This window comes from Anopheles ziemanni, chromosome 2, assembly GCF_943734765.1.
Source record: "Anopheles ziemanni chromosome 2, idAnoZiCoDA_A2_x.2, whole genome shotgun sequence".
NCBI lineage: Eukaryota > Metazoa > Arthropoda > Insecta > Diptera > Culicidae > Anopheles > Anopheles ziemanni.
This window is the reverse complement of record NC_080705.1, coordinates 28,076,814-28,104,167: the sequence shown is the minus strand read 5'-3', so window position 1 is coordinate 28,104,167 and position 27,354 is coordinate 28,076,814. Positions and strand designations below refer to the sequence as shown.

Sequence of the window (27,354 nt, the reverse complement as noted above, 5' to 3'; positions counted from 1 at the left end):
ATTTCATGGCATCTTTTTTTGTGCACATTGAAGGCATGAGGGTAAAAAACATCCAAACACAGTTGATTCGATTACGCTCCATTTAAAATCCATTCACAAAACGTAGGATTTCAGATGGTTTTTTTACATGCATCTTTTGCTCCCAATGAGCTTAGTTTTTTCTGTTGTTTGTTTAAATATTTATTTTAGAATAGATTCGGTTCATTAGTAACAATTAAAATCATGTATTTGCAAAAGAATTTTATTACATGTTGTTTCTATGATGTTTTTTTCCACACTTATCCTCTTGTAGACACCAAAATGATTTTATTTATAATTTTTCAATCAAGAAATAAATTCGATTCTAAATTACTCTTCGCCTTCTAGATCATCTTCCTACTCTTTTCTCCCTGAAGGAATCTTCCATTTTATTTTTAAAACCTTTCGAACCAAGACTTGTAGCCTTTGCTTCGGAGTAAAGTTTAACCCCAACGATTCGATCCGATATCGATCGCGCGGCCCGGAATGTCGTATCGTCCAGGAGGAATTTCCTTCGGACGAAACGTCTGGAAACAATCGTGCAGATGCCCCGCCAGTGAATGCGTCGTCGTAAAATAGCTTTCCCGATCGTGCCACGATCGTGGCCGCGAGAGGAATCAAACAAAAATGTTTCCCTAATTGATACCTCATTCCGCGATGCCATACCGGGAGTAAATTATTTAGATCTATGCGCTTAGATAACGGGTAGTCGAAGTTCCGCTGAGGTCACATGAATTGTACAGCCCGCGAGGGGAGTGTGGTTTTTTGCAAATAACAAAATAAAAGGAATCGCGAATTATTCCATTTCCATCAAGGTTGGACCCCTTCGGCTCGCTTCGATGGCAAATTTCGCAGGGAAACTAAAACTAAAAAAATCTGTTCAATCACTCCCCGTTCTGGTTCTCAGCGAGTCGAACTGAAACATCGACTACGCACTGCCATCGGCTTGTTAACATTCTGCGCCCACTTAATTCGGATTATCCGCTTTGTTCTAGCCGTAGTTTACACGGGACATAAACGGTTGCACAAGTGTTTACCTTTATTCTGTTTACTTTTTTTTGCGAGATGCCAGCAGGACCTACCTCAATGCGGCATTGCGTTTTCTCACCTCCCAGTATTTCAGGGTCGTTGGGGCAAAAAGGGAAAAACAAACACACCACCGTGCCGGTCCAAAGTCAGCCAGTAAATTATCCGAGCGTGTGTCGCGCGGCGTCCTCGATCCTTTTACAGCCACTCTCCCATCGGCGCACAGCATGAAAAGTGTCGCTTCCATTCAATTTAAATCAATTTCATGCCGCACTCCCGTGGCTCCCAGCTTTTCTCCCTCGAAACTTTGGGCTTGTTTTTGTATGCTCATTTCGGAGAGCGGAAAGTCGCCGGCCGGAGGAACTCGCCAAGTGCAAGTGCAAGGTGCATAAGCGCGCATAACAACGCCGGGGGAAAAGCTACATATTCATTGGCTCCAATCGATTATCGTCCAATCCGGCCACAAAGTTGGTATGTACCGGGACTGTTATTTCCACGCGAACCCGATCGCCTTCGTCTCCTCGTCCCCGAGTGGATTAATGCAATCTCGTAAGCGGCGCACTCGGATCACCCGCCCCATGGTACCGGGCAAACGGATTTGGTTCGTTGTGGAATTCCGCCCAGCTGCTGCGACAGCTCGTCTCAACCGAATCGACCGTGACATTGAACGGCGCGCAATGCTAACGATTAATTTAAATAACACCCCCTCGGATATGGCTGCGTGGCCATATTGAGTGTCGCAGAAGGAGGGGGGAGGGGGGGGGGAAGCAAAACATGTCTTGCTTCGACATGCCACTGACGAGCTGCGGTGACACTCTCGGCGAAAGGTACGTTCCGCTGGTGATAAGCCTCCACCGCGGGGCCTTGAAGGTGTTAATCCACCGGGAGGAGTGCCACCTGAAAAAGGAACCAAAGGCAATCCCCCTAAGCAACGGAATGGAACGGAGCGTACCGAAAAGGGAAGAGAATTTTACGACGACCACCTCCGACAGTGATGAAAGCTTGGCGACAATCTTGGTGAGTAATGCCTTAACGGCGTGTCACGATGACGGAAGAATTTAATTGCCCAATGATGAGCAACAAATGTCGTGAGTAATCTTTTCGACAAACTTTTGACGAGTGGAAATTGTTTTTGACGGAGAAAAATATGTAAAACCAAAATATATCTACTTGCCTTAAAATTATAAACATCGAATTTCTTTCGCAGCCCTTACTCCATTCCGAAGTACACAATGTTTCAATTGTTTTTTGATTGTTTGTTTTATTTCCAATTAGTTTTTCTTAAGTCTTCCACGTGTTGTTTATGTTTGTTGTATTTTTCCCGCGTGGAAGCTCTATAGGTCACAAGGAGGTTTCTTTTTGTTACATTCGGTTAAATACGTTAAATATAGATTTCTGTTCGCGTCAACCTCCAGTAAGCTGCTGCCGAACAAATGCGTCCCTGTTTGTCTGCAAATTCGTACCAAAACTAACAAACTTCTTCTCGAATTCGCCACCACTCTCGTCTACCAATGAGTCTTCCTATCAATTATTTATTTTTCCGTTCAACCGAGCGCGTCGTCCACAATCAACAGAACAAACCCATTAAAACGAAACTATGTACACACGGAGACGCGCCCTGGTTTTTTTTTGTTTTTGCACTCTGATTGTTGTTGTGGGGAAAATCATCTCGTTCGTTACCTCCTGCTTGTCATTCTCATAAGCATAATGCGGATGATTTATTTTTAAGGTCGGTTTGTTTGTTTTCATTTGTGCGTAATTGTGTTACTGAATTTTAAGGCCGAGTTCAGCCCTCGAACCAAGCAGTGTTAATAAATTACTTATGCAATACACAAAAGATATATATAGACACGTCTGTAAGTTCCATCGCACCGGATGGAGGGAAGTTTTAATGTATAAAAAGCTATTACGTTTAAGCGATAGTGTATGTTTACAGCTTACTAACAATATAAAACAGTGTCGCCCGAATGATGCAAACAACGCGCTGCATCTTTCTCTTAAGCCTAATTTTAACCTCTCTGTTGCCAACGCGCCTGAAGGACTGTACTCTGTTGGCTTGGTTTACGAACAATTTTTTGAAGCATTCAAATACACACACATACATTGTTACACCCATCCCCATGATACGCTGGGAAGGTGTGGCTACACGCGCAGGGTGGTGCCACCATGCCAACCACGAAAACGCCCGACACGGAACGGTCTGCAAAAGCGGAAACCGAAACCCGAACCCCGTCGAAATTCCGAGAAGAGAAAGCTTCCGCCTTCCGAAACTAGATCGACAGTTGGATCGATGATGGTGGTTGGGTGCTCGGAAAAGCGTGGGCGAACAGGAAAACGCGATTCCCCGAGCCGTTCGACCCGCGTGACTCGATTCCGCTAACAATCTTTGGGATGGAGGGGGAGTCGGTACAAAATGGCGCACGCACGATGTGATGGGAAGATCGAAGGTTTGTTTTGATAGTTCGTAAGTCTCCTCCGCAAACGGCAAACGTTGGCACCGGTTTTCCACTCGGCGATGTTGATTGAATGGGAGCTCACGTGTGAGGAAATGAGCTTCGGTGCCATCCGCCCGCGAGCGTTGCGTTGATGTTCTTTCGTACAAAACGACGTCCAATCTTCCCACCACGCACGACAAAAGAAAGCAAACAATCGCTACGAGACCGGAGTAAAGCCGCATCCGTCCTCGTGCAATGTGGCCCTTTCGTGTGCTACGCCAATCAGCCTCCGAGTCTTCCCCCGAAATCCAGCGAAAGTCAACGAAAACTTACACGCAAGCTGAACCCTCTTGGGTTCGTCGTTTCCACGCCCGTTGCTGTCTCTTGTTCCGAAAATCGCGAAATTCGACCCGCTTCCCATTTTTGCAAACCGTTTTCGCGCGGGCCCTTTTTTCCGTGACACATTTCACCCTTCTTTTGCCACCACCCTGCGATACATTATACGTTTTCTCGCTACTATCGCAGATAGGGTAATATTAATCGTAGAATTTATATAAAACATAGCGCCGTAAGCAAACAATCAAACAGACCAGCGGGATTTTCTAAATACTCAAGAAAATGAAAAACAGCACAACCGTTTCATTTCCGTGCGTTAATTTCTACTCAGTCTTTCGGGATTTCGTTACATTTCTGTTTCCGTTCTGGCGGATGTCAGATGTGGATTCAATAAATGGTTCCTCGCTTGGTACGCGGTAACTCCCCGCGGATGGGGGGGAATTACCCAGGAGTTTTCCGTTGCTGCTGTTTGTCCACACTTGCGAAGAGGGATCACGTACGGTCCGGTTTTACCACTATCTACTGGGTCGCCTAAATCTACCACAATGCCACCGCGACGCTCTATGTACAGACCGGTGTTCGGTCGCGCGGTCACCATTGGCTACGGGGTCTAGAAATTTATCTATCGTTAAACATAAAACACACTCACACACACTTAGAACCACAAAAGCATCATCATTCGCTTTGGAGCATATAAACATACAGTAACTGGGGGTATCGTTTGCGCAATGCGATTCCTCCGTCCGTTCTCAACTATACACACACACATTTTGAACTGGCACCTCGGAGCGTCGGAGCGTGAGTTTGGCGGACTGAAACCGGCCGACACTAAACGATGGATGTTGGTGTGATCATAATACTGAAACAGTGCGTACGCGCTGCAGACAATCTCACGCCCGCGCTTTAAATCGTCCGTCCCTAAATTAGTTAACCCCTTACGCAAAAGAGACAACGACAACATTGTGCCGAGCTCGCTGCTGGTAGAGATATAAATTTGATTAAATTTTGGTTTCCTAGTCGCCTTAGCAGCGTCGTGCGTCTGCCAGCTTCACTCTAAAGTCCGATAGTTTTGCATCGCTACAAAAATAACCAAGAGCACCTAGCAGACTGCATCCGAAGGTTTCCCGGCCTTGTTTTTGGTAGTCAATTTAGTTGTTTTTTGTCATTAAATAAAAACGCTGTAAACGTAACTGGCATGAAAGAGGCGAATTTAGGCAGCATCCAAGCGCCCCTTTGGCAAGGGCACAAGCAAGAGCGGGAGCGGAGAAGGGTTGGGTTGAGGGTTAAATATAAAATAAAAGTTTAAAAAAAACCTATTTACAAATAGCTACTCCTTCTGCCTGCCCTCCGGCCTCCGCTAATCCTATCCGGTCCGGTTCACGGTCCACGAATTCCTTTTACCGATTCCCGTCGGCAGGATGGTTATTTTATGAAGCGGTCTGTGTGAGTTTTACCTTGCCTTGGTCGCCTTTCGTCCGCTCGGTTATCTTGTTGTCGCGCCAACCTCCTCCGATGTCGATCGAGTGAGTTTGGAATTAATAATCCGAGAAGCGAGGCTCTACTGCTACCATTGTGTGTGGTGTTGTTGTTTTTCTTTACATCTTCCTGCCCTGGAGGCATTCCTTCGTCGCGCGGGTTCGACGTTAGCGTTCCATTATAAAGGGGGTTTCGAGACAAAAGTCGAATATTTAAGATAACGAAAAATACGGAGCGTAACCGGGAGAGACGATGAGTCCGAATGGTAGATTATGATTCACCGACAAGGTCGCAGGACATTTCGATCGCTGGGAGGATTGTGTTGAGGTGGTAATGGTGGTGGTGGGCAGGAATGGCCGGATGGGGATGAGAACCCCCCGAGCCGCCTTACAGACACGTGTGGATGATCTTTTTCGCCCGACACAGCTTACACTTGACCTCGCAGCACCAGTGGAAGGTGCAGGAGCAGCGCTCCACCACCGTCACCTCCTGCGTCCGGTGGCCCCGCCCGCAGCACATCAGGTCGCACCCGTCCACCCCGATCGAGGTGTCGTTGCACTGGCGCCCATGCGTGCCCTGGATGCCGAGGCGCGGGTTGCGCTCGCAGAAGCCGGGCGACGGTTCTAGGTAGACGAGGTCCTTCGAGCCCGGCGGTTTGTGCTCCGGATTGTACGGTTTCAGCTGGAAGTTGTATCTGTACGCGAGGGAAAGAAAGAAAAAATACGCGCGACAAACCAACACGGTTAGTAATCGATCATTCGTATAAGAGGCCAAGGGAAGTCGTTATTCATGAATCAACTTTGTTGGCGAAAAACGGAACCAACAACAGAGGCTTCAGGACACTCACCGATTGACGCGCTTCTGCTGGTGGCCGCGGGCGTGTATCGAGTTGCTCAGCACGCTGTTGGGGCTGGCACCCCCGACACCCCCACCGACGGCGTTCGCGTTCGTCTTGAGGTTGCCCGACGAGCCGGCCCGGTTCGTCAGCGTGTTCTCGTTCACGTTCGGGCTGCGCAAGCTGTTGCTCACCATCACGCGGGACGCACCGTCGAAGCGGTCCTTCAGGATGTCGCCGATCGTACGGAAGCTGTTCAGCCGCATCCAGCACGTCTTCATCGTGCACGAGCCGGACATGCCGTGGCACTTGCACTCCTGTCGCATTTCCGCCTGCACATGCTGGTTAAGAGAAAAGAGAGGAAAAGAGAGAGAGAAGGGAACATTAAAAATTAGTCAAAAGTAAGTTTCACTTCAGCTTCAAGTGTTTCTTCTTGCTTCTACCCATCCAGAGACATTCTAAATAATCCCATAAATTTCCCAATTGACCTTGCCGGTCAACTTGTCGATGAACTAATCCCACTAATAATATTCCGTCACCTGCACCTCACTTCCCCCTCCCGATCACAAAACCCGGCAGGATTTATGGCCGCATTAAAGAGCCATTTATTTCGTTCGCGGTTCAAATAAAATGCAATAAAAATCAATTAGCCATCCTGAAACCATGCAACGCCGGGACAAACGCCAATCATCGGCAACGAGAAGGAAGGGAGACGAGATTTCGTCCATTTTCGTTAAGAGCATCGAGCTGCTAATCCTTGCGCGATTGCCCCCATCACGTCGAATCCCTCGTCTTCGAGAGACGAACGAACGCATCGAGTCATCCGATTTAATTATCCGTCTCGTGCAAAATGCTTTTTCGCCGAGGGGACGAACGTCCCGGAGCGTTGTCCTCGTCATTCACCGAATGCGCAGAAGCTAACGCGCTGCGAACGGCGCGGACCGAGGAGCACAAATAATATGTCACTTAATTACAATCACCACAAATTAATAAAATTCATAAATGAATTCATTAGACTTTTATCAGCTGTCAACAATTTAATATATACGTTCCTGTGTGGGGGTACGCATGGGTCGGGGTGTGGGTTCCACTTTGTTCCACGGGCTCCATACCGTCGTGGTTCTCCCCGCATGTGACGTGCTTCGATCACGCAATCAGAAGAACACAACGCTCCCATGCTTCCATGCCACCAGCGAACCGAGCTCGTGCAGGACGGGGATTAAAACATTTATTAATGAAACTGTGATCGCATCCGTGCGGCGGACGAGCGACGAGGGTGGGAAAGGGGGCGGTACCGATCCGGGGCGATTATTGGCGAACCATCGGGTGGAACGGATGTCGCGTGAGATCGCGAAAGGAATCGCGAAGCAAGCTCTCGGGTGTCGATCACTTCACCAAGGCTTGCCACGGGGGTAATCATTTTTATTAAGGCAAGAGGCGGTGGGAAGAGGAGGAAAACAAAGCTAAACGAACAACATTAAGCCCCCGCGTGACCACGAGCACCGTCCACCACCGGGGTGGAGTAGGAGATATAAATAAAATTTATTTATTTGATTTTTAACCCAACCTCGCCGGATCGGGATCGTGTCCCGGGCGCGAGAGAAAGGAAGCATTTGGTAGGGATTTTCCCCCCACCCGGTGGTTGTTTTAACCTTTTTGGTGCTTTGCTTAGTTTGAGTGCCGAACGCTACGGAACCGTTTCGAAACCCTTGGCCACACGAACTGCCAGCAGCGAGCACGAACGAAAAACAAAACGCGACGGAAACGGGAGACCTCCCTGAAGATCCAACATCGCATGTGAAGTGTTCGCCAAACGGGACTTTCGCACGAAAACGGGTGGCCCCCACCGGTTGAGTGGTAAACGATTTTCCCAACTACCAACCGAATGAACCGATAAAGTGAAAAATTAATGTGTCCACAAGATTACTCACGCCGGAGTGTTCAATCTGGTTATATGTATTGAGTAAAATTGTCTCTTATTGTTTTTTTCAAAAATTGAATATGTTACAATTACAACCCATTTTTTCATCCCTGTCGGGAAAAACTTACCGCTCGGCCCGCCTCGTTGTTGTGCAGGTTCATCTTCTCACGCAGCGTCCGACCGCGCTCGCCCGTGTCGACAAACTCGCGGGAAAACTTGAACCCAAAACCAATGTTGTCGCTGCAGCCGCCCCACTCCCAGTCGCCGACGCCCGCCACCCCGCCCATGTTGTTCATCTGCGGCTCGCGGTTGTGGTGCGAATAGTCGCACGTGCACGACTCGATCGAGCCCTCGCTGCAGGCACGTGCGACGCTGTGCGTTACCGCGGCGCTGGTGATCGCGTAGATGAATGCCGTCTCACGACAACCTGTGGAAGAAGGAAAATTGTTTTATCAGTCATCGGACAAAGTGAAACCGTTTTCGGCTGCAATGTGGTATAAACTCAACCGCAGTAAGCGAACCCCGAAAAAAAGGCTTGAGAACAACTTAAGATTTCACCAACAAAAAGCAATGAACAGCTTACATTGAAAGTGACCCATGGATAGACTTCGTTCGCAACGATCGGTTCAAACCGAGCCCGGGTGGTGGTATGATGAAAATAAATTAAATCGTTTTGTAATCCTACTTACGGGGCAACAGCGTCTAATCATGGCCCCTAAGCCGAAGGCCACCGAAAAGCATAAGCGCAGGCCAAAGGCCTGATGAGCAGTGGAAGGAATTTGGTACATTCTCTGTGTGTGTGTGTGTGAGGTTGAGTAGGCATGCGCCTTTTTCTTCGGGGTTTACGGGAGGAAGGATGCTGAGCGAGAGAGGTTGTATAATCTTCCCGGGGCTCTGGTGGACCGAAGAACCGGATGAAACCACAATCCAAAGCTGTTGACCGAAACGCGGTGTGTCCTCGAGATTCTAGAGGTTTAGGAGATCTATTCGAGTTCCCGAACGGGTCCGCGTGCGTGCCTTCGTTCTGAAGACAAGAATGAATTTTTGTCCTCCCTGCATCACAAAACGCTGACAGAATCCATCAAGTGGGCCTTAAACACGAGAGCGAGCAGGTAGCTGACGTGTCCGTCCGACATCGATCAACGACCGACCATGGACCATGAAGCACTTTAGGGGTCGCCTCTCTCCTGGAAGAATTATTCCAAGCCGCGAAACCAGAAGCGGCTTGGGGGTTTTGCCCTGTAACTGACGTTCGTAATCGATTATTGGAGCACTGTTCAGTCCGTGGCAGAAGATGCACCGGTGCTCGGTGCGGAACTGATTGGAAAAAATATGCACTCACCATTCTAAACCGTGGGCCACCTTCCACGAAGGCTCCATAATCGGACGTTTAGCGCTAATTTTCCAGCTGATTTCACACCTTCACACCCACCGGGCTTCGTCTGCCACCCGCCGACCGATGCAGAAGATCATGCCCGTTACGATCATGCCTGCTAAACGCCCGGAGTGAGCGAATGTGTGTCATAAACCCGAAGGCAAAGTCCGGGACGCTTCTCGCAATAATCAATCATCATAAAGCTCCAGTCCCTGGGTGAGCGGCCCACCCGGGTTTCAGTTCGAACGGTTCGATCGATGACAAGTGCAATAAGTGTCTTGTCGTGCAGGGAGAAGGGCGGAAAGAAAAAAGCAACATGCCGGAGAAGATTGTACTTCCAGGAGCGACATCAGCATGTGTCAATGACAGCACGCGGTCTGCTGTGGAACCACGCCGCGTTCGGACACCTGGATCCAGCCGGTGACCTCGAGCCGCTAGACACACATTGCGCACAGGTAGTCCCGAGCATCGTCTCCAACGGAGTCGGATCTTCTCCTTGCCGCGCAGTTGATTTGTCAAATGTTACGCTTCGTCTCAATCCATCATCACCCCGAGCACGGTGGGTTCCTTCTTCGATTCCAAACTGCTTCTCCCAACCAAGGACACGTCAGCAATCGATAACGAGAGGTGAAGAAAACACCTCACAATGCATCGGTAACAATGTACCGCCGCAGCAAACCTCATCATCAATCCAATGAGGTTCGCCACAAATTGTACATCATTGCGATTGTCTACGCACCGGAATGGCTGAAGGTTGCCCGGGCGGATCTTTTACGAGTACCCTCATTAGACGCGGCCGACCACAATGTTGCACATAAACGGTGCCCTATGACTATCGGCCTCGAAAGCCACTCCTTGCGAGCGCTGCAGAGCACCTTCGTTCGAGAAGGTGTTAACTTCGGTTCGGTAAGTGGTTCGGTTCCCGTGTTTTGTTTCCCTGGCTTTACAACCTCATCGACGAACGACGTCGTTGCTTTCCAGAGCAGTAAAAGATAAGATGCGCGGTTAAAGTGTTGCATGAAAAACAGAAACAAGCAAACCAATTGCACGGGTGGTTAGAGACAATCTCACTTTTCAATTACGTGTCAACCAGATCGATAACGAAGTACTAAAAGTACTCGTCCAAAATGGGACCCGTTTCCAACGACCTGAAGCCGCCCCAAAATGCCACCATTCCAGACCGTTCCGAATCGGTACGATAAATATTTGTGGAATGTTGTCATTCCGTTCCTCCCGTTGTCAACCCAGGACTAATTTCTGACGTTTCGATTGTCATATTAGCCAACACCACGCTGAACCGCGTCTCTACGGTGTTCCTTCTGCTTTTCCGGGGAACCTTTCGATTCGATTTTCGATACGGGACTTCGGGTAATTGAACACCCGCCCGGAAAAGGAGTGTCTTTCGGGTTTCGGATTAGACGTGCCGCGGGTGTCCCGTGCAGCAAACCCTCTGTCTCCGGCCAGTTGACAGACGCAGGTCCTCCCGAACGACACGACGGTGATTGATCTGCTATTAATTGATTTATTAGGGATCGAGCTGACGAGCAATCGAGCTGGCAGTTGACGAGACCCGACGGTAAGCGATCGGATTCACCTCCCGACCATGTGTCCTAAACGATGTGTATGTGTGTCAGCGTCCCGTCGTCACACGCCTCGCTCGGTCGAGAGATCGATGAATTTATTTATTGGATTAAGCATTAAGACCCCTTTCCCCCCGATGCCACCGATGTTCGAAAAACATGTTCGAAGCCTATCGATCATCGAGCCCCCCCCCGATCGGGGGCTCCAATCGCTTACTTAATGAATAAATTAACTCCGCATAATCATCTCGGGGGCCCATAACGGTTATCGAGCATCAAGACACCAGAGGAGCCTAAAAGGGAAACCGAAACCGAACGCGCGACAGACTGCTCGAACGCAATCCCGAGCGTATGTGACGCAAAAATGTGAGCACGCGGGAAATTAAAGACACGTCAATCCCCATTCACCGAAAAGAAAAAGGGCTAATCTGTCTGAATCTTTTGGAATCTACCCTTTCGTCTGCTTGTCCTATCCCTTTTCCTTACCCTGTTCTATGCAAACATTTGCGTTTCGATCGAGCGAGGAGAATCAAAATATTTTCATCACCCAAAACGCACACAAAAACCCCCCGATTGGATTTCTTTGCCTCGTGTTCTAGCATTATTTGAACCTTTTTTTTGGGTTTGATTCGAGCCTGTTGATGTGTTGCGGTCGCCGTCGGACACAAAACCGATAATTGCCGGGTTCGTTGCTGCCGGTCGCATCGAGCTCTTTCTTCTTTCGGCAGTGTGCAAATGCAAACAAATCTCCACCCAAAAAACGAAAAAAAATCACATTAAGGAGAATAAAATAGCTGGCATTGGGCGAAAATAAAAGAAGCACTGAAAAACCAAATTGGATGCGTAAGCGCCCGGCGAAAAGGAAATCCGGTCTCGCCCGAAATGCGGTAGTATTCCTTGTATGTTTGCTTTTTTGTGTTTTGGTTGAGGTTTTGTCCTGTTTCATTACGTTTCGTTTTCGATTTCATTTCGAACACGCCAGCAATCACATAATGTGCTCTTTTTCTCCTTTTCAGTCGCTTCCTGCTTTGTTGCTTGCCTTCGATTGTCATGCAACCCTTTGGAGTCTTTTTTTTATTATTTGTTGCTGCATCCCCCTCCCCGAAAGGATGTCGTTTTGGGAGCCCGAACGTGAAATAATAAAGGGTTTCTCTTTCCCGATCAAATCGACGGGCCCAGGGAACAACACAACCGAACAATTAGTTTAATGGTTCAATTTGGGCAATGGGCGTTACGTTTGAGCCGCGTGTTTTCATATCGTATTGCACCGAAGCCGTCCCGTGTCTGTCCTTCCGTACGTACCTGTTGCAACGGCTCCGTGGCCTTGGGGCCGTGTGAAACGGATTTCCCGTTCCCTTTGTTGGTGTTTTCGTGTCTGGATATCTAATTCATTCATGCGACCATGGGCGAAGAATCGCCAAACGGCAGCCTAACGAAGACATCATAAAACGAGATTCTTGCACCCATCTGCATACGGGCGTCTGGGCGTTGCAGTTTCGGAACTAAATAGGTTCCTTTGTTTGTGTCGACGACCCATTGAGGCAGAGATTTGGGTTTCCCTTTCGAACGAGGCGGAAACAGGTTCTAACGATTCCCCGTGAATGAGTTCACGGCGAGGAAAGAAAGAAATCTCCAGGGCTCTGTCTTTTATTGCGCGTCTCAAGTGCTCAGACCGAATTTCGCGAAAATAGCCAACTTTTGTGTGCTCTGGAGGTTCTACCAATAAAAAAAGGGTTGCGAATGTCTACCTGGTAATCAGGGTGCTCTCATCGGCGATCATTAATCACGACTAGTTTTTGGGCGAATTACCCCCATCGCCATTCCATTCCGGAAGGGACGCAGAAATTCCTCATTTGGAAGCGATTTTAATTCGTCGATTAAATACTACCGTTTATCGATCCCATCTCCACTGGCTGGCCGTCGACAATCCTATTTGACCGCGAAGTAAAGGATTTGTTGATGGCTTCGCGGGAGACTATTTGCAGAAGCTCATCCTGCGAACGCAAAACGCGGGACCTAAACAACGCCACGGTCTGGTAAATATTTTATCGCTTCCTTCCACGACCCTGTAGGTCTCGGCGTGCCCGAGATAGGACACGGGATTTTTGAGGGGTTTGGCAAAGCGAAGAAGAGAGCCAAACGCACAGACAATGCTCCGTGACAAACCGAAACGCAAACGCTGAGCCCTGGAGCCTTCGGGCTTTTTGCTGATTTATGGAGCGTATAAAACCTTTTTATTAATATATATCGCTACGGTTTAACACGGGCTCCGGCTCGGGAACCGCAGGACGCTCGCATTCCGGTCCCTTGTCTTTGCCTTGGCCAGCCGTTGTTGCTTTCTCCTCGCCCGATCTTCATTCTGCCTGAACCGATCCCGCTGCTTCCTTAAGGTCCGATGGCGAACTTTTCCCAGTGGCGAAGATTGCTCGAACCTCTTCCAGGAGAGCTCTTCCCGTTGGCTCTTTCCTTCTGATCGCCCTGTCTTGTAGCGATTTGTTCTCCTACTAGACTTGACTACACTCCCTAAAGCCTGCCTAAAACATGTGTCTTACAGCGGCAAACACACACAGGGAAAAAAAACAACATGTTCCGGACATCTCCCTCCGGGTTCTCTCTCTATTTCTCCTCTCCATTTCCTAGGGACCACAAACACCGACTGCCCCCGGATTTCGTCGCTCCGAGCCTGCGCCCGTTTATGGACGGGTGTTATAAAAATAAAACTGTCATCATCACCATCAGCAGGCCACGGACACGATCCGCCCGGTCGATCGTAAAAATCGGCGCGCTGCGTTCCTAGATCTCGCCGAGCAGCATCACCCTCGGGGCGGAAAAAAAAGGTATAACAAAACAAAAAGACACAGTTACCTTCGAAAGGCACCCAAAGTTGGATCGTAGGCAAAGGCACCACAACCACTCCGGTGCATACGACTGGCGGTGGCGGGAGGGCTCAAAAAGTGTGACAAGATTTATAGCGTTTAATTGCTCGGCGTAACCCGGCAAAAGGATGGACTTTGGTAATAAAGTTGTAGTGGAGGCGCTTTACCGATTCATCTTCCCCGACCGTCGGACGGGCGGGTGAGCGAAGCAGCGGGGACGTATGTGGCGGTGGATGGGGTTGGGAAAAAATCTTATACGGCCCTAATTTGCTGGTCAATTAAGAACGCGCCGCCGAAACCACTACGGACGAACGCGAGGCGAAAGATAAAATAAAGTCATTTTGCGATAAACAAATCGAAGTGAGGAGATAAAGCTTCGATAAGACGTCGGGTAAAGGAAGGAAAATGATCCACGATCCACATTCTCACGGTCCCGCGAGTGTCCCGGTGGCTAAAAGGAAGCTGTTCGTCCGTTCGGCGACTATCGATAAATCGATCGACCTACGGCGGAACGAAGCAGAGGTAATGCGATCGCCGGGAAAGGAAAGGAGCTGCATCGAATGCGATTCCGCGAGCCGGCGTGCGGCGATAAGTGGCGCAACGATGGTCCGGGAGACCACCATGCTCGGCACTTTTTAATCGCTCGATCCACAATCCATGACGCATTGTGCCGATGAAGACAGGTCCACCGGTTTTCTTCGACGACCTCTCCAAGACGACTCTCGGAGGCTTTTGACAGCTGAAGGAAGGATTGTAACGCGGCCGGGACTCACTCACCGTCAGCAACAACCGACAACCGGCTCAATGGGACCATTGTTTTCCGCAGCTCTATTTGGTGCTAGAGCTCCCGTGTTGGTTTGTGTTTCTGTGTTTGTGTTTATGTTTGCCCAATGAACTACCGCGGCCACCTCGGTGCCACCGGTCACTTCAGTGCGACCACAAGTTACCCAACCGCACTCGAAAAGTCGATCAGTGGAGTTCGTTGTTCGCTCGGGAACCAGGGTGGGTGGCTAGATGCCGTTCGGGGTGATGTTAATAGGTAAAACCAATAAAACGCTACCGTCACGGTGGGAACTCACGATCCGCTCTTCACCGTCAGAACAAACCCCACAATGGTCCCAAGGGCTCATTGAAGTGGTTAAGTTCACCAAGCGAAACCCAACAGTTGCAACATTTGCATTCGTTATTCCATTTAAATAAACAAATCTCCCATTAAAAACAGCGGCACGCAAAACAAAAGCAGATAGGGATTATTTTTAGAAAGGAGTTGCGCAGGTTTCCTTTTTCCTTTTCAATTTTCCAACGCTCTCCATTTTCTAATGAAACATTAAACGAGCTAAAATCATGTTCACCCCCGTGTAGGATTATTAATTGTGAAACCATTTTAACAGATCCTATAAACTCCCACTTTCTTGAACAACACACACACACACACACACACACACCAGGGGCGCACACTTCCGAGGGCGTCGCGGGAGGTTAATCAATAAAGAACCGGCCTCACCCTCCGTCGTATCCCTGCCCTGCCCTCTCCCCCCGTAACCGGGAGTGAGGAGTAAATTGCCATTAATTTTCCTACAATTATTATAATTTATCGCTCCCGCAAGCCAACGGTCCCGGTCCCGGCTCGTTTCGTTCGGCGCGCAACACGTGATCCCCGGTGGAAGGTGGGGGAAAAGGAAGACGGCGAAACACCTTCTTCATCCGCGCAACGGGACGGACCGGAGAAAAAGAAGAAACCGGTGCAGCGTCTTGCAAAACCCCCTTGGAAGCGCCGGGTCGGGCTCGGCCTATCGCGAGTGCATTAATTATTGATAGCGGGAGCTGCAGTAAAATGCTAATGGATTGCCACCGGGCGGCCAGAAGCGATGAATAATGACTTAATTTCTTCGCCGACCGAGTTGGGCCCTTCGGAGTGCGGTCCAGCATCGGCAAGATCGTCGTCGTCGTCGGTGGCGTGAAGCACTTTCTCCGCGCGTCAATTATGGATTGAGAAAATGAGGCGGAACAACGGACCTGGGTCCCGGCGAGGGGGGGAAGCAAAGGGAGTGGGAGCGGTGGCAGCGGATGGTGATAGAATTTAAATCGTTTTCCACCGCCCGAAGGTACGCTTGATGCGACACCAAGGAGTTCCGTTCGGTTCGATTATGAAGATCGATGGAATTATGTTGTAAAAATGACGCGCAAATCTGTCGATCCAGGAAAGGATGGTGCATCTCGTCACGCACCGGCACATTCTATCTTTTCTTGTCCGGAGTTCTCTCCCGGCTCGGGGAAAAAGGTCAATCGGTGGATGACTTTATCCCGAATGGGATACTTTCGCCAGAATTTATTTTACCGCCCGGAAACCCGCTGCGACTGACGACAGGTCAATGGAGTCGATTAGTTCCCGCCCGTCGCTCAACACGATGGTTCGGGTCGGTTCCAGGGACTTCCCCAGGAGTTTCCGATAGCAAAAAAAAAAGGAGACAACCGTCCCGCTGTGAGCAACTCCTGGCGTTAGGCAATCGTCTTTTCGTTCGGTGCTTCGGTTTTTTTTTGCTTCTTTCTTTCTCAACGCTGTGTGGTCTGCAAGCGGGTTCGTTTTCCTCGTTTTTTTCAATAAAAGAATTATCAACTAATTTCTGTTGAGAGAGTAAAAAACAAGGCTAAACTGTCCCGGTTGAACAATAGGAGGCCCGAGGATGTGTCTCTGCCGGGACTCTGTTTTGCGGAGTCGAATTCTTTTCATCCACTCTGGGGCGGGAAGGGATCAGAAAGAAACCGAAAACCATTTACCACCATCAAAGTGGCCTCCGGCGTAATCCGGTCGAGGTTGGATTTTGCGTAACAGCATTTGCAGCAAACACCTCCATTGAAAGCTGAGCAGTCGGGTTTGCTCATTGTTGCGGAAACATAACACCAATCGATCGACACGCCAAATGTGTCGAAGAGCAATCAAATACCATACGGCAAAGATTGTCGAGCTTAAAGGCACCGTAGGAAAAACAAATCTCGCAATGGCGAAACATAACCGTTTTAGCCTGCGGCAAGATGATGAGCGCACGGTTCGCACGACGAAAAACAACGAAATTACACAAACACACAACACACCAGCCGGAGGGCGAAAGACAAACGTTGCGATGACAAATAAACCCCGCGTCAAACGGGCCGGCTGTGTGCATGTGCATGTGCAAGGTACCGGAAAATGAGAAACCCTTGGACTTCAGCTTGCGCACTTCAGCGTGATGCGCCGTTGAAGTGGTTAATTCCGTCCGTTATTAGCCGAGCAGATGAAGGCCGGCCGTTTAGGGGAACGGTTTACGGAACAGATGTGCCAGCTTAGCGTCCCGGGAGTCCTTTTTCAGCTCCGGGACTTCTGGGTGAAGGGATGGAATCGGAAGGGCGGCAAAAGGAACGTCAGTTGTTTACTGCCTTTTAAATGGTGTTCTACCCGAAATAAGGCTTGTAAACAATTGTCTATTGCGTGTCCCGGAGAAAGGTGTCTTTGGAGGGTCTTAGGAAGGGAAAGAATCTTATTCACGAGATCCTCAAACGCGATCAAGATCATATCAATTTCCAACCACCGCTCAATTTAAACTCCACTCAACTTTCTCAATGGTCAAAACACACATGTGTGTGTGTGTGTGTGTGTGTGTGGTTCCTTTTCTGCGAACGTCCATCGTCATCTTGACATTATCCTATGCCGCCTTCAGGCGCCACCGAATCAGAAAAGCGGCACGTTTTTGCGCTTCAAGCGCTCCGAACCCGAAACGTGAAGCCAAACGTTCGCCCGGTTCCGCTTCCCGTATCTACCGGGTTGGATCTTGGCGGGCACAAGGAAACACAAATGCGTGCGTAGGCCGCGAGCGATGGCTTCCAGGCTTCGTGGGGCGAAAAAAAGGGGGGAAAAGCGGATTCCCATAAACTCCACCTCCGCACGGACACGACGCGCACGTCTTCCAGCGAAAGTCTCGCCACCGGAATAGTAATTAACTGGTTCCACCTACGCCGCGAAGACGCTGCGGTTCCGGCTACCGTGAAGTTTCCTACCCACATTCCTACAACAACAAAAAAAAAACCAACGCTTACCTCGTTCGACGATCTTGCCGAACAGATTCTTGCCGCGCAGGAAGTTCCGCGTCGAGCAGTTCCACCGGCGCGTCCGGAACTGGTGCTGGCACTCGTTGATGGCCAGGTTGGCCCCCTTGGCGATGGCGGCCAGGACGCCGGGGTTTTCGCGCGCCAGCTTGCGCTGCTTGCGCCGCAGGGTGGCGTGGATGGCCGGATCCATGTACGTTATGCCGGGCGCCAGCGGAGAGATGTTGTTCGGCTCGCCCGCCTTCGCGATTCCCCTGAAACGTGGAGAAAAAGAAACAGAGAGTAGGGTTAGACAGAGGTTTTACCTAGGAACACTTTCACCTTGCCGAGCTGCGTTTCGCGATCCCTCAAAGCCTTTCCCGAGAGGTGGGGGAAAATTCAGGGCCACATGCTGGTGACCTTACACTTCTCCCGAAACCTTTTCCACATATGTTAAACTCGGAAGAAAAATAGTCACCAAACCTTAAAGGCGTTAATGCGATGCGCAAACAGCCCTCGGCAACAGATGGTGACAGCAAGTGGGCAACAACAACAAAAAACCCACAGAAGATTTCCCCCGAAAGCTTGCCGAAAATCGGCAGAGAAAGCATCGAAAGTGTTCGAGGTTGTTTTCCCACACCTGCTTCTTGTGAGGGAAAAACCAGATCCTGGCGGTGCGTATTTTTCTGCAAAGTGTTGAACGCTGACGCTTAAGAGTTCGTTTCGAAACATCCTTTTGGAGGTTCGTTGAAGGATGGGAAAAATAATGCTACGGTTCGATCGCGTAGTTTCAACGGTTGTTTACGACCACAAACACCTGGAAGTCGCCGTAGCGCCACGCTGAAGCAAAACTAACTAAAAAAAAACCCGTCCGCTGTTTGTCTCACACCGAAATTAGTTGTATCAATATTTAGCACCAACCACCGCCCGCACCCGCACCCAATCGTCACGCCGAACGCGCCGAGCGTCACGTCACGAAATGCAAATGAGACGAAAAGCCCCAAACAACGTGCGAGGCTGCAAGGTAGGGACAGCTTCCTAAAGTAAGACAGATCGCCACCTTTCGGGTGCGCGTCCAAGACCAAAGGCAGCTCCAGTTCCAGCGAACGTGGACGACGTGCCGGCGGAGGCCACTGCAGTCGGCGACCGGTAGCGTGGATGATTAATTGGACAAACAGTCGTCATCGGGTTCGGACGAACGGACGGGGGATCGCTGATGGGGCGCCGATGGAGCGGAGGATCAATAGCTCGGTGCAAAGGGACCCCGTGCGTATTGCGTAAGCGTAAGCCGACGCCGATGGAAGTCCGTGGTACCGACTGACCATGAATGCTGCGCGACAAATGCTGCGTTCCCACGGTCGATTCCCAAGCGGCTCGACCCTCCCCGTCGGTGGTTGCGTTCTGAGTCGCCGAGCTGCTGGAGGACAATATTTGCCTGCATTCATCATTCGGACGGGGAAAGTGATCAAACAGTGAAAGTAATCGAGCGCTGGGACGGATTAACGCAACAAAAGATTTGTGAGAATTTAATTTAAGCGACGAACCTCAATTTCTGGTAATAAAAGGGAATTTGAGTTGTTGTTTTTTTCTGAAGTAACATTCTCGTTATACAAAAACTTACAAATTGGAAGATCGGTGGTGACAAATTACCATTTAAATTCCGCACGCCCAATTTATTGGTGCGATTTTGACGTTCCTTCACGTCGGGAAGCGCAACGTTCGATGGCGAGTGCAGCCCCCTGTAGATGATTTATTTCGCAGCATTCCAGCAAGCAAAAGAACCACAACGCACCACAATTTGCTCCCCCCGGACGGCGAGGTTGTCGTCTTAGTTTGTCAAATTGTTGTCGTATCATGTATTTTTTTCTGTCGTTCTTCTTTATTTGATTCCGAACTTCAAACTTCCACGACGGTCGTGCGCAAATGCGCCCCGGCGGACCGCGTTTTCGGTAGTTGTGTCCGGTTGTGTCTGGCCGGTCCACCACTTATCGCTCCCCCCTCCTGAAACGATGGTCGAAACGTGACCAAGGGTTTTACTGGCCGCGAACGGCCATGGCGGGACGAAAGGTGAGCACGCGGAGGTGGAAGGATCACTTTGAAGATCATAAAATGCGATCGAAACCTGTCACACACCTCGGCTCGGTCAGTGGACACCACACACATTCCAGCACGTGAGAGGTTAGAGTGCCCTGTCGGGGACAGCAGGCAGCAGCATCTTCATCATCATCATCATCATCATCAAGCTGGTTGAACATAAAACGGTTTCCCCGAAGGCGCAATGTTGTCCCGCACGGGATGGACAAACCACCCGAGGGCATTCAGTTGTGGACCCGTTTACTCGCGTTTGCGCTTACATAACGCACGGTCCCGGTGTCGTTGCGTTACGTCGCGAGAGTTGTAAAATAAATTAGTTTGTCTTGCGGTGGTCGGCGTCGCCAAGCACGCGGAACGAGAATGGAACGCGTCGCGAATTCTCGAACCCGATCGCTCTTCGGCTCGAGCATGCTTGTTTCGGAAGGATGTTTTTGTGTTTCATCTGCAATGGTTTTTTTTTGTCTCTGTTTTCATCTCCATTTCAGTCTCATTTCACGTTTGCGATCGATTCCGTGCGCGAAGGAGCAATAATACGTCGAACAAAATCGGTCACAGATTGCACTTAACGTTCGCGTTCTCGGGAAAAGATTGCTGCAGCGCCATATATCCTAAGATAATCAAATGCCGTGTTTTATGCCGTGATCGTAAATCATTTGCGATGAAACGACAAACAAAAAAACACCTTTGTCATTTGGCCTGAAGGGGATGAATGAGGGATGCACCTTGCAGAACCTTTCCCGCATGCGCAACCCGTCTGGGAGTTCGTCTTTTTCCGGCGTCATCGGGCTGCACCCCCGGCTGGCCTTGGCGGGAAAAACGAGCTTCTCGGGCGTGATGGGAAGCGCGATTCTTCCAACAACCGACCGACGGACGGCATCCCGAAAAAGGCTCGCGTCGCGTTCGGAGCCCGCGGGCCCGTCGTCGCTCTCGTGCCATAAACGATGCGCTGACAATTTATGATCGTCCTCGATCGAGCGGATACGGATCGATTTTGATGCGTTATTTATTGACTGGACCTTCGACTGGCGCGCGGTGCTTCACCAGCAACAGGCGAGAGGAAAAGAGAATAAAGATCAGTGATGTGACTTTCATCACTTTCCAATCTTGTCTGCCTACCTCTGCTTCGGTTTGGAGATCGATGTCCTTTTTCGGTAACTGGATAAGCGCCACTGAGGGGTGGTTTTTCTGCCGTTCCGTCGCCTTTTCCCGTTCGACCGGCGTGAAGTAATCTGAACGCCATTATTGCACAGGGTTGGTGACACGTTCCAATCAGTTTTCCCCCGAGCGATCGCATGGCCAATCTTTCAATAAACATGAGGTATTTTATGCAAGGTCCACTGAAGAAGAATTCGTTAGAAGAAAAGCTCCCTCCAAGCCATCGGTTGGTTCATTATGGAAGAACCACTTTGTCACTCGACTCGGCTCGGTGTAAAAATCAACCATCCCATCATAAATACCCAAAGGGTGGCCCAGCGTTTCCCGCCGGACGCCCCGGGTGACGGATGATAGAACGTCAAAACGCGGAACGGAACGCATTTCGCACCGCAACCACATCGGACGCTATCGCGCTCGGAATCGATCGAGTAGATCACGTTGCAAAACGGAATGCGTACGCCGTGCAGAAAACTCCCGCCCGAGGCTCGGACCAGAAGTGGAGTGGAAAAATCAGCACCATTTCCACGCCGGTGCGTTCGGCGCGGCAGTCTCGAATTACGCCCCTCGGGTAGGGAAGGGAAGGAACATGTTTTATGCTCGCTGTCAAGCACCCGTAAAGCCCCCGGGGGGGAAGAAGGAGGCGGACGCTCGGAGGAGTCCGACACGAAAACCGCAACAGCCTCAAACGACGGCGGCGTTCGTGTCACTCTATTAAAATTCTCTGACACCATTAGCTGGCACGCTGCGGTCGGATTCGGAGGCAGGACGACGTGAAAATGCCAATCGATTGAGGCATTATCGATAAATAACGAGCGTGACATTAATTGGAAACTTCCTCTCCCGCCCGGCGCGGGAATGAAATGTTTGCCTAATGACAAATGTAATCGAAAAACTAATTACCCATTACGTGATGATGTACCTCAATGTACTACAACCGCAGCGGTCTTCTGGCCCGGAAAGGGGGTCCGAGGGAGGCCGGTTTAATAAATAACCACCTCATAAACGCACCGGAGCTGCGTGTGAGGTCCATAAATTGCTGCGGACGCAGGCGTCGCTTGCGAAAAAGGTTGCGTAAAAAGTCAATACACTTTTGAAATCCCACCACCCGCCGCCATTTGTCAAAGCTCCGACCGTCTTGCGTCCCCACCGCACATCACACTCACACCCACCCGAAGCGGCGCTCCGGTAATTCAAACTATATTTCATTGAATAATTAATGATAATGCTAGTGACAACGAGAGCACACGAAGAAAAATGGCCCGCCCGGCAGCGTCCTTGCGCTAAACAAACGTTGGAACGAGCCGTGGCCCAACCCGACGGAAACAATGTTCAAACATTACCCTGAGACGGGCGGGGAGAGGTGGGGAGGGGGAGAGAAAAATTGCTCCAAACGATCATCAATCGATCGGTGTTCGAATAATTATCCCCGCACGTTCGTTCGCTCGTACCGAGGGTTTTCGATAGAGTTGCAGTGCACCCTACGTTCCCTCTAGGCCACGGTGAGGTACACCTCGCAACCCCTCTCGAACCCTTTTCTACAAAGTCCAGGTGATCATGGTGCCAACACTCGATGGAATGGGAAGCTAAATTAATTTATCAAAAAACTGCCAGCAACCACCTCATGAGTGGTGGTAGTGGTGGTGCAATAGCGGAAAAAGGGTAGGTCTGGTGCGGTCGTACGCCGTCGCGATCCGTCGCTATTAATCACAGTGGTAATCATTTTTCATATACAAAACACTCAGATGGGGTCCTCGGTTGAAGGAAGCACGAGAATGCAACCGATGCAACGGAAGGAAGGAAGGTCGGATGGATGGATGGATGGATGGATGGTTGGATGAATAGTGCACCATAGCACCAGCGCCAAGAGTTCATCGGTTTCCCCTAACCCGAACGATCGGATGAAAAATGACACGACGGTGTTAATTTGTCATTTATTACGCTATTAACAAACGCTTACTTCGATCCGCTGCTTGAAGTGAAGTGCAGCAACAGATGGACGGACGGCAGCAAACGTCACACGGGTGCATCGGCAAAAGCCCGCGGTCGGGCATGGTTTGCAAACACAGACGCGCGAGGTAGCAAAAAAAAAACCCCCGGAGAAACACTGGAGCCACCCTGGAAGCCTGGGAAAACGAAGCTGGCCGATCCTGGACGACTGCATACATCGCTCCATTGCCCTTGTTCTGTCGAGGAAGGCTCGGACACGAGAATTCTTGCAAACGTACCACATTCGAAGACGTTTTAACACCACCAACAGCAGCATCAGCAACCCTCAGACGCATCAGCTCCTTCCACATGCCAATTGCCCCGTTCGCCCGGCATTGGAATGCAGCGTCCCATCGGGCGTTGGGTCGACGTAATGGTCCAGAGCCGTGTGGAGATTTATGTGCAAACGATAAGCTCGACGAGAACAGGCGCGCGCGCACGCCCGCCCGAGCATCCGTTGCGGGTGGGTTTGTCGCTTAATTGCCCGTTGAAGTCTTTCGTACCGTGAAGCGCTAAAGCGTTCCGGGACGGCGGTGTTTGCAAAAACAGGCAAAAGAAGGACTTAACAAATCCGAAAATGTTGCTTGCCTGACGGAAGGAATCTGTCTGGGGAGGCCCGGTGTTGGGATGTGTTGTAATCCTCGTGAGAAAAAGAACCTTCCCGTTCGGTCATCGCTGCTTCGAAACTCGTCACTCGACCAGACCGCGAGGTGAAATCATCGGAGTAAAGTCGCGCAAAATCGGGAGGACCATTTCACACCTCAATTCACGCAACGGAACGGCATCCCTCCCCGTGCGCCCAAATAATCCTCCCCACTTCCCCCCTCGCGTCACGATAGCTAAGCTGTCCGATTCCTTTTTCCACGCTCCAGAACGGTTCGCTTCAGCACGCGGAGAAATTAATGTACGCCAACAATTGAGTGACAGCGCTGGTGATGCTGGTCGGTTGAAATTAAGCTAACGATGGCCAGGACCCGGGGGCTTGCTGACGGACGCCCGTCGACGCGAAATCGACCAGATCTCCTCCAACCTCCGCCCCAGTCGCGGAGCGCGCGAATAAATCTCCCGACGGTCACCACGATCGTTCTACGCGTTCCAAAGTTCCTCGCGAAGGTTAAGCACCGAAAATTCCACCAACGGGGCAGCATACACACTGCAGGAAAAAGGGAAAGGACGGTTCACACGCTTTATGACGCGCGAACGGGCGTCGCGATGCCCCAGGATTACGAGTGATTTGTTCACCACATCACTCCGTTCCGTTCGCGCTCGTGTGCGTGTGTGTGTGTGTGGTGGAAAGAAAAGTCGCGAAAAACGAGACGCGCAACTTGACGACCGACCGATAACGATCAATTTGGGTTAAAAAGAAATCTCCAACTTAATTAAACAAAACAACGAAAAGGGGTGCTTGTGTTGCTGATGTTGCAACCGGCCTCCGGTGCATACTGGTGCATTTGGCTGCTTTAACAAACAAATAAAAGCAGCGAAAACAAGAACAGCAAACATGTGACGGCGAAGAGTGAAATTCGCGCACAAAGCAAAGATGCCAATGTCACCGGCGGTGGTGTGGATGGCGCGAAGGGGGAGGGGGGGAAAGAATCGGTTTTAATTTAATTAAAACCGACAGCAAACGTAGGTACAATCGCGTCCGAGCCGCGCGACGCGAAACATGGCCCGTGGGGATGCATACAAATCAATTTCGGTGTTAATTTCTGTCTTTCACTCTCGACGCGTACACGAATCCATCCACGTCCAGGCAAAAGTGCAGGCGAAATCATTTGCATTCACTTCCACCGCGCGAAAGCAGCACAAAATGTAACACACGGGGCACGGGGAAGGCCAAACGCGATCGGCCCTTTTTTTCCAACCCCCAGGGGTTTGCCCCGTTCCGCGTCGACATTATCGTTAACGAGCTGATTAAATGCCATACAATATTGTCAGCTGTTTAATAAAATTAATTACAAAAATAATTATTATCAACATTTACGATGCATATATATCGGGCGAACGATTATAACAGTGTTCCCCGGTGCGTGTCGAACCTCCTTGCGTCCTTCGCGTGTGCAAAAGGAAAACAGGAACTCAAATCCAAGTGACAACCGTTCCAACGGCGAGTCCCGGTTGTGCAGGTGTCACCAGCCGACCGGGAGAGTGTGAAAAGTGGGTATCCATTTCGAGGCCACCGGATGAAAATGTCGCCCCAGGAGCGACGCGCGAACAAGTGTTGAAGAAACTGTAAACAGATTTTTTTTCCCCTGGACACGCTTCACGGGAAGAAAAGAAGTACAACCGATCCGAAAGGAAGGAGTGAACGAGAAAAAAGGAAACAATCAAACACGGCCATAAATCGGATCGTGTCCGATTGAGTTGGCTAAATGGCAGGGCATTCGGCGAAGTCGGCCTTCCCCGGGCCCCTAACAGCGGGAAGGCAATATTTCCCAGGTGAGAAGCGAACCGTCAAATCAACAACCATTTTGAGCCGATTTTCTTCCGTTAATGATAACTCTCAACCCCCCCTTCGCTGTCCTCGCTTTAGGGCTATTAGTGTAACACCTTTCAAAACAGAAGTAGCGAAGAATGGGTGAAACGAGCCTAAAGCCTTCGCACGGAATGCAATCGAAGCCCGCCCGTTCCCGGCTAGGATGGCCGCTGGCGTAAAGCTAAAGGTTTCGAAACGGTCCCGGATCGGATTAGACGCGATTTTAGACCCACTCTCAGGCCCCTGGAACCGTCCTGCGGTCCCCCGTGGACCGGGCCTTCGGGACGGAAAGTAGCCATAAAACACTGATATTGAAACCATAAATTTTCTATTAATCATTATCACGCGAGCTGCGAGATTATTATTTTCATAGCCCGCGGTGGGAAACGGAAAACCAGACCGTGCTTCCAAACGCGAGCGTTTTTTTTGGGGGAAAGATTTCGGTGTTCACCTTACCCTTTCGGTCTTGGAGCGGATACGGGGGAGAGCGGGCAAGGGGAAGTGAATGAGTGGTTGACTATCAATAAAAACAAAATAGAAACTATGAAAATAAAAGGCAAATAAATAAAAACAAACAAGCATGGCGCGCGGTACGCTGAATTCGCTCCAATCCGAGCGCCATTAGCGAGGGATCGAATGGGGCGCGTTTAGATAAAGACCGATTTTCCTTCGCCCGCTGCCTGCGCTGCCTTCGTTGCCTAATGGTACACTTAAGTAGTAGCGATTAGGGAATATTAATTTATCCCCCTCTCCTTTCCTTTCATCCTCCCTGGGATCGTTTAGTAATCCCTCCCCGAGGCCAAACTCCAACCATCGAAACGTGAATGGTGGTGGTGGCGTGGTGGCGGAAATGGTTGCTTTCCTACTTTATGGCCACCATAATGATGTCATCGACATCATCAACATCATCATTGTGCGTGTGAGGAAGGGGTTGTTTTAAAGCAGCATAAAACGGGGAATTCGCTAGCTGCTGGCGATTCTGATGCAACAATTACTTACCACCACATCGAGCCCCGTCCGCGGCCGGGTTTGGATTTGCTTTCCACCTCCGCCCAGGCACTGATGGCCATCAGGCACACCATTAACACTGTCACTAGATTCATCGCGTTTAGATTTAAATTTAAAAACCAACTTTACCCTACTACTAGGTTGCGTCTTCGCTCGCGGCTTCGAATTTGGCACCAGTTTTGCTTTCTAGGATGTTAAACTAACTTTCTTTCTCCTTTCCGGTTCACGGTTTGTTTTCACTTGCCACACTTGTTGCGTTTTGGCTTGCCTTGCACACCGATTGATTGTTGCTCCGCTAGCAAACGAGCGTCACCATCGTCTCCATCCGACACGCATCGGGCGACAACAACAACAACAACAACCGTTCACGCAAATTGCTCATTATCACGCGGGCAAACACTGGGACATGCCGCCAACATGCACTCGACCCCGATCCACGGGGAGGTTTTTTGGCACGAAACTTTTCGGAACGAACTCTCGGCTCTCGGTGTCGCTCACGGACGCATCGACACACCCTGCCCGAAGCGCTGGCAAGGACCAAACTGACGACGGCGACACGCGCTGACCGGTTGTTGAAAATGTCGGGCTCAGGGAAAATCAAATCCTGCCGTAGAGGAGCAGGCGCACAATAACATCAATCACGATCGCGCACGAGAGCTGTTATGCTGGACGCTGCCACTGCTGAGATGCTGCTGGTA

The 27,354-nt window shown here is 50.2% G+C and overlaps 1 protein-coding gene across 1 annotated transcript; it reads right to left on the bottom strand.

The window, feature by feature from the left end:
* Positions 1–5,678: 5,678 nt before the first annotated feature.
* On the bottom strand, positions 5,679–26,766 carry LOC131281914 (protein Wnt-1). Its single transcript, XM_058311278.1, has 5 exons — positions 26,648–26,766; positions 17,950–18,212; positions 8,176–8,474; positions 6,139–6,467; positions 5,679–5,985 (listed from the first exon to the last, which is right to left on the bottom strand). Exons 1-5 carry the CDS (start codon positions 26,749–26,751, stop codon positions 5,679–5,681), a joined length of 1,302 nt encoding a protein of 433 aa, XP_058167261.1. The 5' UTR covers positions 26,752–26,766.
* Positions 26,767–27,354: the final 588 nt, after the last annotated feature.

What these genes read in the sequence shown, in the direction of transcription:
- LOC131281914 (XM_058311278.1), bottom strand. Translation starts at nt 26,751, where the DNA reads ATGAATCTAGTGACAGTGTTAATGGTGTGCCTGATGGCCATCAGTGCC. An exon ending in CGGCAAGATCGTCGAACGAG is followed by an intron (nt 8,475 to 17,949) that starts GTAAGCGTTGGT and finishes CTTCTTCCACAG; the next exon opens with GTTGTCGTGAGACGGCATTC. An exon ending in ACAACGAGGCGGGCCGAGCG is followed by an intron (nt 6,468 to 8,175) that starts GTAAGTTTTTCC and finishes TCTCTTAACCAG; the next exon opens with CATGTGCAGGCGGAAATGCG.